General features: G+C 42.5%; 1 protein-coding gene across 10 annotated transcripts in view; it reads right to left on the reverse strand.

Annotated features, from left to right (window-relative positions):
* Nucleotides 1-133: 133 nt before the first annotated feature.
* The window catches only part of AGAP1 (ArfGAP with GTPase domain, ankyrin repeat and PH domain 1), a 355,685-nt gene continuing 339,310 nt past the window's right edge, over nt 134-16,508 (reverse strand). For all 10 annotated transcript variants that reach the window (XM_026852146.1, XM_026852141.1, XM_026852139.1 and 7 more), the window contains 2 exons: nt 2,922-3,177; nt 134-2,433 (listed from right to left, as the gene is read on the reverse strand). In XM_026852146.1, the coding sequence (XP_026707947.1) occupies nt 2,230-2,433; nt 2,922-3,177 (460 nt within the window). In that variant the 3' untranslated portion in view covers nt 134-2,229. The remainder of the gene's footprint in view (nt 2,434-2,921; nt 3,178-16,508) is intronic.

Genomic DNA, 16,508 nt, shown 5'->3' on the forward strand with positions numbered 1-16,508 from the left:
TCCCCCCCCCCCCCAAATAGTCAAAGGTCTATACAGTAACAAAGTACAAAATGAGAACACCACCAAATAGGAAAATCTAGTCAATATGCTCGTGCTTCCACCTTGAGGCTTGCTCTTCTGCTAAAATTTGATTATTTTTCAAGAAATCCATAATTTTCTGGTTTTTTTTCCCCCTTAAAATACCCAGATTACATTTTTTCCTTCACATTTTGTCCACATATAGTTTATTTAGAAATTGCTACGCTCCTCCCATTTGGATGCCAAATGAAATCCAGAGCCCCAAGGAAGAACACCACTGAAGGCTGGGGAAATACATACAAGCAGGTAGATTTGCAAATTACTATGCTGTGTGCACCTCACTGCCTTCACATAATTGCTCCTCTGCCATCCAATTCAGTTGAGTTTTCAACTTTCTCTGTGATATACCCTTCCCCCCTCTTCACATTGCCATATGCCACTTAAAAAAATTACTTTGCTGCCTGCCAAAAACCATACAGCCTGCTTCCCAGTGCCAGAATCCTACTTCGTTGAAAATAGGAAAAGCTGGGATCTGCCCGGTAATACCAAAATAATCAAATCAAGTATAAAAACTTGGAATTCAAATGAACTGTCCAGGCTACTTTCACAAGCCATTTTTCTTCCAGAAAGCAGCCAAGTTGGGAGTCAAGCGCAGCCATGCCCTGCCCGCCGTGGTGAAGGCTATCAATTCTGAACTTAATCAAATCTGATCTTCCCACAGCCAGACTAGGGCTTTTTGTCTTGGCTTGTGAAAGCTTTGTGACTTCTGGAGTAAAATGTATTTACAGCGCTTAGAAACAGCCTCTATTTCCTTTCTAAAAGGTCTTGTACACTTTTTGTTTTCCTTGCCAAACGTGCCATAATCTCCTTCTGATACATTCCTCAAAGGCTTGCAATGGAAACAAGAGTTCACTGCTGGGAATATTTCCAATGTACAGTGATCTGTATCCCACAGATCCTAACTAGTTGCACATTATTTAGTTCACATCCATTATAGTTTATAAATTAACAGAGATGTCATTTTCTGTACAAAAAAAAAAATCAATGCATATTTATTTTTTTTATTCAAATAGATTTTACATACATATAATCTAGAGACACAATACAAAAATCTGTATAAGTTAGGCAATGCATCACAGGAGTGACCAAAAACTCAACACATTTACCTTGGCAAAATGACAGAACCTATTTCTGCTGACTGAAAAAATATTAGCCTTTAATGCGTTTATTAATTTCACTAAACATACTTGAAATGTTTTTCCTTAGCGGTATTCATTATTCCTTTTTGTGTTTCATAGTTACTCTTATTTATTTTTTCCATTTTGTTTTTACACCAAGGAGACTGCAGTCAAATAACACTCAGCAACTCATTTCCTCTCTTTGGACTGAAAAATTAAACAGATACTAAATTATGACAGTGAATTTAGAAAGGAGGGCTCCAAGGGCTTGAAAGAACATGTCTGAGATAATATGATGCTTCTAAGAATATTGCAATCACATCCAAGCAATCACCGAAGCGTGCCATGTAACTACCTCCTCAGCTAATATGCTTTTTTCTCCGTGATGACTAATCATGTTCTATTAAACAGCGGTAATGCTGGAAGAACTCAACTATACAAGTGTAATGAAGCCAGTATTCTCCCCGGACAGATTAGCTACAACTGATTTGACACATACCATCATAGGAGCTTCAAACCTGACAAACTCTGTGCTTGCTTCTGATTTATGCCGTCAAGCTCTTCAGAGAAGAGAATGAAATCCAGGCGTCGCGTTTGGTAGAGGTGAAATGTACTGATGTGCTTAACTGTCAGTTACGGAAAGTCACCATCTCTCCTTCCTTCTCCTCTCACTTGCCTCTCCCTCCGCCCCTTCCCTCCACGCTCGGGGAGCCTGCGTCCCCCCCCGAGGACGACTGCTCTCCCATGGTCCTGGTGCCACGCGCGGTGTGTCCTGCTCAACCCACGTGCTCTTGCCTGCTTGTTTCCATCATTTGAGAGCTGTTACTGAAACAACTGCTTCCTCTGCAGCCCCTTTTGCTCTGTCTCATCCCCTCGCGCTCTCCAGATGCGCCATTTCCAGATGGGACAGGGATGTACCGAAGGGAAAAGGGAAAAGGAGAGTTACCAGACTCACAGAGCAGAGCTGTGATGGGGATGGAGGAATATGAGGCTGCGGATGTAATTCAGGTCAGCGAATACACGGGTGAGCTCCTCAGATGATGGTGGGCATTCTTCCACTGCTGTTGTTCCGGTTATTGTTCTTCCTGGACAAGTTTGGAGTGGCCATGAGGACGAAGCGCTCGTCGGGGCAGCCGTACTGGAGGAGAACATCAATGCACTCCTGGCTGGAGGCCTGCCGGGCGTAGGCCAAGGCCGTGTTTCCGTGGGCATCGCGCGCCATCACATCAACGCCGTACTATGGAAAGGAGAGATGTGTCATTGGGAGCCACGGTGCCAACAGAGTTTTGAAATGGAGGGAGCAGATTCGGGACAGATAGGGTAGAATTTAAGTGAGGATGGGGAGAGGCAGGAGAGGGAGAAGAGGGACCGGGCAGGATACCAGCCTGACAATGTGAGCACAGCAGCACTAAGTCACATATGTAAAGGTTTCTACAGGGAGAGAGTCTCATGTGCAGAGCAAAATTTGCTGCAGTGGTGTTGCTAACAGGTGCTAGGGGAATCTCTCGTTCTTCATTTCCTATGCTCTCCTTTACTTTCCATCAAGATGCAGGCAGAAGCATAGTTTTTTAGCATGGTGCTGTCTTTTGAGAGCATGCAGGGAGGAACATCCAGATTCACTCACTGTGAAACCCTCAAATAGCAGGTCTGGGAAGTCCTGCTGAGGGACACAGCCAAGCAAAAGCCAACCCAGCAAGCCCCCTCCCCTGGACACCAAGTACTTACCCAAATCAAGAGCTGCACCAACACCACATTTCCTTTCCTGCACGCCAAGTGGAGGGCAGTGCGCCCATCACCGTCTCCACAGGTCTCATTCACCTCTTCCCGAGTCCCGTGGGCCAGGAGCAGGATGACCGTCCGCAAATCCTCCTCAGCTGTAGCCCTCAGGAGATGCTGGCCCAGAGAAAGCTCCAGGCACTGCAGCGGGGCAAGGAAGAGCTTCTGCTCATATTTTGCACGTATCCAGCGCTCTTTTTCTTCCCTAGAGAAGCCAAAAGAGACAGGTCATTCTAACCTGGCTTTGCTGCCTCTAAAAGGTGGCATTTCAGCTACCAGTATGCTAGCAAACAGCAGTTAACCAACAAAAAACCCTATTCCCCCTTCAAATTTTTGGCAAGAAAACCCTCCTAGAAATAGTTCATCCAAATCTTGTATTTCTGCAGCAACATTTGTGTCACCCATCTCATCATGACTGAGACATGTTATTGCAGTGCCCAGGATCCTCCTCAGTGGGTGCCATTGCCTACGGGGTTGTAAGATCACAGCAGCCAGAAGGTCTTAAAAAACCCTGGGCTGCCCTGAGGGCTGGCAAGGGGTCAGTGTCAGAGCCCTCACCATCACGAAGACCAAAGACAAAACAAGCAGCCCGGTTCCACGTTAAGGTTGTGCTGCAAAATACGTTACAAAAAACGCACCAAATTTCTGTATCTAAGACCAGAAGTAACCAAGCACCTGGGCTTGCATTTCAGACAGGAAAGCAAGCCCTGAAAGTCATAGCCTTGCTTGCAGGGGTGCTTTTTCCTTCTACAAACTGAGTAATGTTTCCAATGCAAAAGGCCTACGGACAGTTCCTCTGTTTGTTTTTCCAAAATGCAAACCACCAAAACAATACTTTGAAGCACCATTTCCTGCTGATATGTCAAAGAAATATCAAAAGCATTCTGGATGCTATCAAGTTACAGGAGAACAAGGATTACAAACAAGTCCCTCAACTCTCCATTAAAAAAATTACCATACAATTATATGATCTAAGAGATCTGGCCCTAGACAAAGTCCCATTTAGAGGTACCTCAAGTCATCTGTTCAGCCTGTGAAAACTATATATATCACCTAAGTCAGGCAACTTGTTACTGGTGACAGATTTTCTCCTCTGGAGTACAAAAGGCAAAGCTCTGTTTATGCCTTTCAGCCGTGTTTACACTACTCCCAGTAATCTAGTGTCAGGTTAGCCCTAATCTGTTTTTAAATACTTAGGTAAACAGATCCTTCCAACAGCAAATCTGGATTAGCTTTGCATCATTTCCTGGTACATGTGGAGTGACCTTGCTTTGACCTCCCTAGATGCTTTCAGGTACAGCTTCCCAAAGCATCTGCTTCTCTACCCCACCACAATTTACCTTACAAACAGGTTCAGAGCTTTTTTTCAGAGAAAAAGTGCAAACAGAAAATTAACACAAAGAGTGCTTCGTTTAAATCAAACCTTTGAATGACTCCTGCAAGCTAAAAGACACACCAAAAAAACCCCAAACATTTGAGGAGCTGCAAATTAACCTTTGATGGCACGATCTGATAAAGAGAGTATCATTTCAGGTATTCCAGATGGAGAGGAGGAAGTAAAGGACTTTTGTTACTATTGCATCCTTAACTCATGTTCTTTGTGGTTGTACTTTTTTAAGGTAAAAAAACCAAAACCACCGTAATGAGGAGAATAAAGTAACATACATGCCATTATTTACAATAATATGGGCATTCTTGCAACACCGAAACACTTGGCTCAGTAACCATCTAATGTATCTTCAAGAATGTTTAGTAAAGCTCACATATGTTTATATATATCTCTATATATATCAATATGTATAGGGTCTGCAAATGAATCCCACCTCTCTCCCAGACCATCTTTTGAGTGATGGTAACTTTTGGCTCCTGTCAGAGCACTGGTTGCTGTGATCACCATGGCTTGAAGAGAAATCCCTTTCTGTTTAGAAAACAAGCTGTTTTACACAAGTCTCACACTTCTAATCACAATTCACCTTAAACCGTAATAGTGATGCTATGATATGTACTGAAATAGAGACAATAAATGCTGAGTTCAGGCGGAGGATTTCAGAGCACAGGAGCAGTGCAAAGGCCATCCTGCTGCTCTTGGAAGGCTGCAGAAGAGTAGGATAGACACCAACAATCCAATCCTGCTCAGGTTTATCCTACTGTCTCAGAAGGCTTGGAAAAGAACAGAAAACCTCTTTAAAAATAAATCTAACAGGATGGGGAACAGGCTGCATTCTGCACTAGTGACGGAGAGGATGCGAATGGTCCTTCCTTAAGGCACTCTCCTGCAGAATGATCAGGTAACCCTTAACAGCTCTGCATTAGTGCTGACTGTATGCTCCCATCAGGATTCATCCCTCAACCAGAGGAAATGTGATGCAGGGCCGGGGAGCAGCCAGGGAGGCATCGGGTCCCTCAGGAGATGCTCACTGGCGTGGCTGGCCTGAGCAGGACCCTGCAGCCAGTAGCAGGCTGTGCCACTTGGCTACACTCACCTAAAAATTCAACCTTCTCACGTGGTTATTTTACTTCACTTCAGTTTCCCTTTTCAGAAAGCCTGACTAATTTTTCTTGACCACACAGGGCATCAGAAGACTCATTTCATTGAGGCCCAATTCTACCTTTGGAGTCACATTAAGGGTTGTTGTGAGAACACAGCAAACACTACAAAAAAACCCTAAAGGTGTTTTGAAAGCCTCTGACATTTGGGGGCAGCATGTCACTGACATCAGCTATCGAATGAGATTTAGATCTTATTCAACTGTACAAACTGGGCTCAAGAAAGGTATGTCATTCGGATTTTCTGGTAGAAAACAAAACACCCATGCCTCATGGACAGGGGAGTGTCAGGGTGGGGGAGTACTGCTTTTGAATGAGTATCTAGAAAACCAATGTCCACAGACATCCTCCCTACATCTCTGGCACAAACCATTGCTTTCTGAACAGGAAGTCTTGGGGGCTTCCCTGGAAGACAGCTTCAACTCTGCAGCTCGCATTCATCTCGGAAATCCTGACAACAAGACATAAATACTGTAATTGTTGCTCTGATGCCCCAATTTCACTTCTGGGATCCACAGCTTGTCTTGGTTGAGGTTTCATTTCCCCCAAGGAAGGCCAGTCCAAGAGCAGAGTTGTCAGCAGTAGATCACTTAACCTCACTGCAGTTCCCTCGAGGACCACTGTTCACATCCCCTGTTAGCTAATGAGCTAAAAAATGAATTATTGGAGCGGTCAGCAATAAGCAGGAAGAAGAGGCACAGTGTTTCATTTCAGCCAGCACTGACATACCTTTAAATAAATCAACTGAATAAGAGTACGAGGAAATGTGAGGAAGAGCAACTAATCAGGAGAAAGACACCGAACCAACCCCTAAAAATAAACGAAACATACATCGGCTAGTAAATATTTCCCTCATTTTCTTCCCTTTTCTGTAATCCTGGTAACTTCCACTCTAAACAACCGTCTCAACAGCAGAGGCTTTCAGCTGTAGTTGTCAAAGCCAAAACAAGACTCTTACTGAACTTTTAAAATCCAGCAGAGTTCTTTCCTCAGGACCAGATTAAAGCCAGTGTGGGAGAGGCAACATCCTCATGTGCTCAGATGGTCCCAATGATACCTAATGTTGGAGAATATGTGATCTGTCTCTTCCTCATATGTACTAAAATGACTTAATCTTTTCTTCAGCCATAACACTAGCTGCTATTTTTTCAATGCATATGCACGAAAGAATTAGTAGATTATAAACTCCTTGATAAATTTAGAGAAAGAAAAAATATAATTAGATGATCAGACTTTCTCTGAAGCTATGCATTCAAATCCAGACTCCTGATACAAACTTCAAACCTCACTGGTTATACAAGGGCCAAATACAACAAAGTAAGACTGAAAAATACTCTGCGGTACCAGGAGAAGAACGAGACACTAAGCTTTGGCCAAAAAATACCACCAAACTCTTCCATCACTAGTGAACTTTAAGTACACACAGTGGTGTGAATAATGACATCTCTGCCATGGCAGTGGTACTGTACATAGGTAAAGGGTTATTAGAAACAGATGAAAATTTCAGTTCTCAGTTTATTTTGATCTAATTAGGTGCTTGCTTCTCAAGATAATGTCCAATTATTTAAATTACTCTGCCAGCCACATCACATCATTATTATCTGGAAACATAAATACTGGGCACTGTAAGGGGGGAGGGCTAACTAGGTAGCATAAGAGAATATAAAAAACAGATTTGCTTAGAGCACAGCTTCGCTCCAGGAGCTACACTACATTCCCCACTTGTGGGTTTGTACCAGAGACGCTCATTTAGGAGCCCACATCCTACACAGCTCAGCCCCGCAGAGCGCATCATGTGGCTCTCCCACCTCAGTTAAATGTGTGTGGTTTTACATTCAACAAATGTGAGCAGGAGACTCGTACTGCTGGTATCAACTCTCCGTTCTACTCCTTGCTTCTGTTCACCTCTGCCTTCAACTTCACTTGTCCCTCTCATACTTGGTGGTGAGGCACGAAAGGCAAACACGAAAAGGATGTGCAGGGTGGAAATAAAAGCTGTGTTCATATGGCAACTCAGAACCAATTGTGTAGGCAACAGCATGCGGATGGAGAGCCTGAGAACTTGCCATCAAAATTCAACAGCTCCAGCGCAAGAGCAACCTTGTTCTTACCAAAGCAATAACAAAGATAACAAATATGTTTGTCACTTGCCCATTACCTAGAATTACTCACCGTTTGTTAAAGAGCTCAATGAAATTTTGAAAGGTTTCATTAAAAACGTAACAGACAGCAGGTATTTACCATGGCAGAGCATTGATTTCCCACCACCACAAACACTGAACAGCTTGGTGCAGGCATTCTGAAGTGAAGTTTTATCCTCTACACCTCTGACAACACTAAAAAGCTCTTGAAATTTTTTAATGTTTTCTTCTCTCTTGCTAAAGAAAATAATTCTGTAACTGAAGAGGCCTCTAAATGGTCTCTCTAGTTCACCATGCATGTGCCATGCCCATGTGTTGCCGTTTCTGGTTGCTCACTGAAGTACAACTGTTTAATGCAGTAGTAACCTGGCCAGCTCAGCAAGAGTCCTGCCAAATTTTCTCTCCTGTTGGCCAGATGACAAGGTTAATGTGTCTCTTCCAAGAAAATGAAGTAAATCTAACCCCTGTACCTCCCAAACTCCTGGAGAGGTCCAGAATGTGTCATTAGCTTTGTGGTCCAGCATGCAAGAAGCGTGCATCACCTAATGACCAGCACTGGGCAGCCGGCTGTGCTGGGGCTTGCCATTTCAACAAACCCCTTCGCGATGACCCTGCGTGTGTCTAATAAACCGCATCACTTTGGATAGAAGTGGCAATGCAATGTTGGGATGGGTAAAAGAGAAACATCGGGGTGGGGGGAGATGGGATTGAATGTTGGGAAAGGTTCACGATGTTTTTAATTGCGGCTAGCAGAGGGGGGAGAAGGAGAGAAGGCGAGAAGAAAGGGCTAGCAGCAAGGAATTTCCAAAGTGTCTTCCTGTCCCAAGCAAAGCAGGAACTGGGAGGAGAGGCATGGAAGAGGAGCTGGGAACAATATGCTGAGAAAACACAGGGGCTTCCTCTCTCTGCAGGAGAAGACCCCACTCTATTGCAAAGTAAGTGCTTAGCAGTTGACTGCTTCCTAGCATGCATGCCTTCTCTCCCCGGCTGCGTTGCTAAGGGGGAAGGCGCACAAGCCCACCAGGGATATATAGGTCCCCGGCAAACAAGAGGGCTCCAGACAGCAAACAAAGACCGATGGGTATTTATTCCTTAATTACGAAAAGCTTTTAAGGAACAGGCCACTGTAAATCCCGCCTGCTGAGGAAAAGGACCAAGATTTATGTGCACTGGGGCAAAGAGGAAATAAATATCTCTCTGGCTCCTGATCAATATTATGAGTGTTTTGCCAACCTACAGGGTGTTTTATGAGCTGTAAGGACAGAAAGGGATCATTAATAATTAAATAAAGTCAACCTATTAAGCTTATTACTTCTTACAAGTTAAACATCCCTGACGGGTGAAGACCAGCCCTATAAGAAAGCCACAGATAAGCCAACCCATGTCTTGCCTTGGACTCTGGACCAGGGCTCTCCAGGCAAGCAGTGTAGTAACTCACCTTGGAAATGATTTAATTACTGTCTTTGTCAGGGAAGTTATTTGGCTGAGTAGTGCATTCAACTTGCTGTTAAACCTGCTAATTTTTGTCCACCAGCGAGGAGAGATGGAGAGAAACAATTCAGAGCCATCAAAATACGTCAAATTCAAGTTATTTCTCCTACCACCAGCCGCAAAAGACACAAATAAAGGTGGCTTCCCATCAGAAGCATGCCCAAAGCCCCTCGCACTGTCAGGGAGCTCTTTTCTGAAGCCCATAGATCAGGAACTTCTCCACCGTTAGCTCTACTACTACATTTTCCAGTTTTCCTTTTATAGCTGTGTGTTTAAGGGAAAAAAAAAAGCCCTACTCTATGCATGACAGACAGAGATCGCTCCTACATGCAAAGCGTATGTGCTTCTCAAATTAATCATGTCTTGCATGACACTTACCAGTATAATTGTAATTTGGATTCAGCAGAGCTTCTCTACTTTTTTTGCCCTCTCTTCTGACAATATCCCCCTACATGGGGCTCAAAAATAGCTGTTACTTCTGCACTTCTTGGTTAGCCTGCCAGTGATATCATGAAGTAACCAGCAGCCCTCCCTTAGGTGTTAAGATACCCACAGGATTTATTACTGCACAACATTAATTACCAGCCTGGCTGAGACATCAAGGTTTACTGACTTCAGGCTTTTTAGATAAATATCCTGCAATTGTGGGCTCTGATATATCACATAAAATTACAGCAAACTTATGTTTTCATTGCTCAATACTCAATCTAATAATTTTTAAGGTATAGTTGATAAAATATATCACGCCTGAGGTTTACTCCATATAAAGTTAAGCAAAAGCTATGTGACATACAATTGTAGGGAATACTGCAGGTACTACGAAAAGGCTTATTAAGTTGAGAATAAAGATCATAAGTGTGACAACTGTAAGCCCTGCAAGCTGGTTAGGTCTTTTCTCAATACAAATCCAAGCTTTTTTTGTTCCGTGCAACTATGTGAAATGAAAACAGTCCCTAGAGATTTAACAAAAAGCTGGAAGAATGCCATAAATTGCACTTTTCCACTAACCCCAAGAGCCCCAGAATTTTTTTAAACAGCATTGCCAGCAACATTTATGAGGAAAAAAACCCCCACCTAACAATGGTGAACTTTAAGGATTTTACAGATTTAGCTTGGTGAAAACAATAAAAAAAAGCACTGTGAACACTGGAGGAAGATGGGTTTCTGCTAATGTGTGCAAGGAGAGACCTTAGAGAATCTGAAATACAACAGCCATGAATGACTGTTCCTTTTGACCCATCCTCTGCTGACCAACAGGAACTATTGAGTTCATGTTCCAAATCCTTTTACCTAGGTATTGATGTACAAGCATATAAACATCCATGTAAAATTTAAACCAAAACATATCGCTGTGCTGGCTACCCCCCAAAAAAAGGCTAATAAGCGTGTTATCACTGTGTGGTTTTAGATGGACTAGTTCCACTTCTTGAGTGGTCAACCCTCATCAACACTTGAGCATACTACAAATATTATCTAAAAAAAGCCAAAAGCTGCTCTAGAACAGATGCATGAAAATGCTAAAACCAAGGACTATATTTGTTTCTTGTTTGTTTGCAGTAATATATATATATATATATATATATATGCAGAAATAGAAACTGCAAACACATATCTAATGCATTTCATTATTCATGTGTAACCATACTTAACCTGATGTCTTAAGTGTATAAATCAAACTGCATTGTGCCACTACCTAAACACAGACTGGAAATTTCAATTTACAATTTGATAGTCACTCAGGTTAGAAGATTCCATTAATCTGCAATTTGTTAACACTAATTTTCTTCTATAGGAAGGCTATACTTAATTCAACAGTATTTAAATATAGCTCAAGAAAGCATTACATACATTTTATCGTGTTTTTTTAAGAAAAAAATATGAGAATTCCATTTGAAATCAATTTTCACATGAAACATGACAAGCAGTTTTGAACAGGTAACAGACCTAAAAGTGAACTATTAGAAAATGGTTATTAATGTCTAAAAATCTGTCTCTTTTCACCCCACACCAGGCTTCTGGTTTCATATTCAGATTAGGGGAAGCTCTGTACAGTATTCAAAGGCAGGGGGGAAGTGACATACAAATATTTCAATGCATAAATCTCAATAATCTGTGCCAGGTGAGAGACAGAGCGAGGTAGCCAAGTGAGGTTCCCACAGACCCTGAGTAATGTGGCATGTAACAGGGACGTACATCAGCGATGTGCTTTCCAGCGGCTCCTCCCGTGATGCGACTATCACAGCGCATTAAGGATACCATAACAGTCGCTGATGTGATCTGCTTTGGAACGTATCACATCATAAACAGATGAGAGAAGAGAAATGGAGCTTCTCCTCTGCTCATAATGCTGTAAAGCAGAGAGGCAGCATAACTATGAGTGCCTTACAAATAATAAGAGGGGGGAGACAAGACTCTCTGAGGTCTACCCAAAGGGCTGACAAATGTGCAACGTAGACATTTAAAGGATCTCAAATGAGACCTTGCTTAGCACACAAATGTGGCTTCAGTGATCCAAATGGAAAATATATGTTGTGGGCTGCAGAATGGGAACGCAACCTTTACCCGAGGATCAGGAACTGGAAGAGGGCAGTTTAATTACAATGCTTCACAAAGACCTTCCAAAATTTTGATCCTTTGTTATCAATAAGTCCTATAGTTTGGTTTACAAGGAAAAACCAAAGCCCTTTTAGGGGGCTTTAATATTATCTTAATTCCAGCAGAAGCAGTAAGATGATACTCTTTGGAATATTTGGAAAAAAAAACCCCAACCCAACGTTATACTGAATTTATCTAAGACATAAAAAAGAAAATACAAGTAATAAACATTGTATTTGAGCATAGACTGTGAAGAAAAACACATTTGGAGCAGCAAGCAAATAAAAACAAATGCTTGCTCTGCACAAGTCAGTAGTGGAAGGCAGGCACGTTTGCAGCTGAAGACCTAGACAGCTGGGAAGTAGCTGCCCATGGGCAGCACTTCTGTGACCCACGTTCTTCAAATGCCACAGAGACCTCTAATGCTGTCCAACTCTTCCCTAGTGACTTTGGAGCAATCACCTCTGCTCCCCTCCCCTTCCAACGTCTCCTCATCAGCAATTCCAGTATATCTCATACCCTCCTCTTTCTCTCCAACGCATCTTCCTCTCTCCACCAAGACACCTTTGCCTGTTCCACCACACCAGCTCTAATGGTTACTTCTTCAGCTGCTTTGGCTGCCTCTTACATCTCACCAACACTAAGGACTCTACAGAAATCGCTAATGTCATCAGATTCTTCCATTTAATGACTATTTTTATTTAGTAAAAATGACGCCTCTCTTGGCAAGTTTTTTCTTCTGAGGTATTCTCTCCATTCAGCAAGTGATGGCACTTCCCTCTACCTCAATTTCAGTGGGCTGCAGGTGTTTGGTGCCCTTCTAAAACCACAGAGGATAATTAGGTTAAAGAAGGCTGTTGGTAGATCAGCTCACATTTCTGAAAAAGCGAAGGAGATGAAGAATTAACTTGAGTAACTAAGACTAAAAGAAAAGAGAAAGACTTGAGAAATTCTCAGCAGTTAACATACACAGAAATTCATGAGGTTTCCTCTGCATCTAAGAAATGAAACCTCAAAGCTGCTTTTTTTGTTTGCATATTTTTAACAATGGAACACACAACACTGGGGTTGCCCAAATGTGCCCCAAAAGGCGAGATTAGAAATGGACTCAGCTTTCAAAAGACACTTGAGTGCTCAAGTACTGCTGAGGCATTTCTAATTGCGCACCTCTGCCTATTAATCACTTGCAAACCTTTAGGCTTTTATGATTTACAAGCCATACGGTTGGTGCTTAACAGTGGGAAACCCACATAAAACCTGACAGCAAAGAAAATCCACACTGGAGACGGCTGCCAAAAGAGACAGCAAGTTCCACTTCGAGATCACCTCCAGAGAGAGGTGTGCAGGGATTTAAAAGCTGTGTTCCAGAATTAAAGAATTAAAGCTTCTTACCCAAGCATGCTCAGTGCATAAGTGCCCTCTCTCTTTCAGTTGTGTCTCTGCAAATCCCTCTTCAGGACACATTTGGAAATTATTTAAAACAGGTAAAATATCCCTAATCTGTTACCAATTAGAAGAAACATGTGAATATTATTTTCTCATTTGTGACTCAATGTTAAAAGCAAAGTCACTGAAATAAATACATCGGCTCCTGAATATTTCGATTGTGCCCCCCCTGCCCCCAATAGTGGGTATGTCCTCTTCTGCCCGATATGCCCCAGGGCTGAATGTATCAATAGGTACATCAAAGCCCCAAACATGAACTGCCAAAAAATTGTAATTTCTGGTTTGTGGCAGCTGCAGCCCAAGGGGCTGCCAAACTGATTAGTTACCTCCTAATAGTCTTTGCGCAACTTGGGTTTGTGGCAAAGAGGTGGGAAGGAGGAACAAGCCAAAAAGTATAGAAGTTGAATAGTAAACACACAATGTTCACGTTGTCTACTACAGAAGTGACCAATTTCCAGCTGTCCGTTGATGTACAAGCCCTAAGCCAGGATTTATAAGAGCGACAAAGTAGGCTTCTTTTTAAAACCCAGACGCAGTGCGACTTGAGTGACTAACTCCTGAAAATTGGTAATTTCCTGGTGGTTAGCAGGAGAAGGTCTGCCAATGGGAAAGCAGAAGCTGCTAATAAATTTATAGTGCGTTATATGCCAATTAGACCCCTTCAGCCCTTCAAGAGGCTGGACCACCAATCAGGTTATCATTCCACAAATGTACTCTTTAGAGCTGATCTCATCACAAATCAATCCTGCATTTAAAGTGCAATTCTCATTAGTATTACCCAGGAATGCACTTGTGAAACAATGCAACTGGGTATTTTTCTTCTCCCCTCTAAGTGCCCTTCCCCAATGCCTTGTGCACAGCTATTTACTTCTCATACACAGTCACATCTGAACTTCAAATGGTAAATAATCATTTTGAATACCACATTAATTCTGCATCGAACCAGATTTATTACACACATCATACTTGGGAGTTTCACTGTCATTCACAAGCCAGCCGTGAATCTCTTCGTTAAATTACATCCTTGCATCTGACCATGCACCATGCAATATTCTATCAATACTGTGACTCCGAGCGGATCCCTCAGCTTCCCACCCCATGACATCCACAAGTGCTATCCAACACTGATGATTTAGGCATTCAGAAAAGAAAAATACAGAAGCAGAGAGAAATAAATAGTCTGTGTGGTTTAGCATCTTCAACATACATACAGATCTACTTTAAACCTCTGGTCACAGGTTAAACCACATCTTGGTGCTTATAGTCTATGCAAGCAATGCCGTGATTTGGATGCTTTGCAAAGCAAGTTTGCCTTCACTTTCTGCTGAATAAGGCTAGAAACACAGAGTTTAGTTTCAGCTTTGTAGCCTATGGTGGTACAAAGATGCCTCCTTGTCAGGAACACAAGGCAACTCCAGTCACTAGTAATGCATTTTCCTTTTCCTTCTCAAGCTAGGTTCAGAGCTCGGAGAAGCGCACCCAGAAACCTGACCCAACCCTAGGTGGCCTCCGCGTATTTCGATTCAAAATTACTTCAAATTTGTGCTGATTGAGCTAAAAGCTTTGTGATTTGCTCTTGTCAGCTGCCATAGCACGAGCACAAGTAGCAGACAAATGTTGTATGATTGCAGTTGTTTTGGCTCTGAGAACTATGAGATGTTCTTGCAGGGGCTCAGAAAAAGGGTCGTGGGATCTTCTAAGCCTGTAACATGAAGGACAAACCACCACAGACCTTCATGGTACTTTGGTCTCCTCCTTCTGCAATGAGATGCCCAAAAGCATTGGGATGTGGCAGCCCCTGATAGAAGCTTGCCTTCCCGAACCTCCTGGACAGATTAACATCCACGTTACGTGAGTTTAAGGAACAGGAATGCAAGAATTACCAAATCAACCTTCACTTCCCTGCTCCTTCTTCTGTGCAGCCAGGTAAGCTCATCTTTAGTCATGGCAGGACCAAATTTTACTTGCCAAACTGCCCCTGCCCCCATTCATTTTAAATTTTGCCAAAGCTCTTCACAAAAAAGAAAAAACCCTTAGGAAGAGCAGTACGTGATGCCTCAAGCCTTGGGCTGTCACCTGCATCTTATTTCTACTTAACCTCTTAAATAACATTGGAATTCACTTTGTCCCCTGATGGGCGCTGTAATGAGAACCACCTGTCAATCACGGCTCCATTAGCCTGGACAGACTTTCACTTCCTGAAACAATTTATTGGATTCCCAGAAGCGAATGGACCTTCTTCCTTTTGAGCTGAGTTTTTTGGGGGGAGCTATTCAGCGGGAGCGGGTCTCCTTTCTGTTCCTGCTGAGCGATCATTGTTTCCCCCGTTTGCTCATGAAAACAGTTTCCTGAGTTGACCCACCTCTTCTTGTCCTGGGCAGGCCGAGTGTTTGCCAAAAACTTCTTTGGACTGCTCAGTTCACCGGCGCTATACAAAACCCACCAGCTGTTTCCAGCCACTGGGGCAGGGGAAAAAGCTAATCATGCTGTTAACCCCTTCCCAACAAAAGCCCTCTGCAGAAGGAGGTCTGCTTGGGTTGGGTGCTTGGTTGCATGTGGAGAGCTAGAGGGGCACGGGCCTGTCTTCCTTATGGCAGATGAGTTGGACTCCAAGGTAGCTCCTTCTTTCTTCGGAAAGAAATATCTGCTCTCATTTAGCATGAAAACTAAATATAATTTTGTTTTCCTCTTGTTTTCTCTTGGTTACACTCAAATTGCAGCTCAAAGAAAAATCTTACTAATACAGGCTAAAACCACTTTCACTGAAACATTATCTTTAAAGGAGTATTTTCATTTCCCTGAATGTGTGCAGTCCTTATGAGGTTCATTTGCAATGTGCCTATCTGTTTTGATGAGATAATAAAATGTATTTTACTTAAAAATATTTCCATTTTCCCCCAAAGGAATTTAAATGGTCAGTTAATCTTTCTGCTTCAGAACAACCCACTGAGTAAATAAAAGAGGGCTCAAGATTATATAAATCAATATTTTTTTCCTTCTAACACTGGTCTTGAAGAATAAAATACAACTGTACCTGAGCATCGGCTGTATGCCCTTTTAGTATAAATCAGTTTAACTTTTAGCCTGGGAAAGAAAAAAATGAAAACAAGATGATAGTTATCTCTAGCCTTCTGTGAATCTCAAGTCAATAGTAAATGGGGGGACTCGTTAGTGCCATAGTGATCCAATCAGGATGAAATTATGCAGTCATGTAAGAAATAATATCTATTAGGCTAATTTAATCAACGAATACTTTACAGATGAATTAGAATGCAGAATCCAATTATTTCAAACATTTGGACTGTCAGCCGCTGTG

Source organism: Athene cunicularia (genome assembly GCF_003259725.1).
Source record: "Athene cunicularia isolate RWA chromosome 7 unlocalized genomic scaffold, athCun1 chr7_part1, whole genome shotgun sequence".
In the NCBI taxonomy this organism is placed as follows: domain Eukaryota; kingdom Metazoa; phylum Chordata; class Aves; order Strigiformes; family Strigidae; genus Athene; species Athene cunicularia.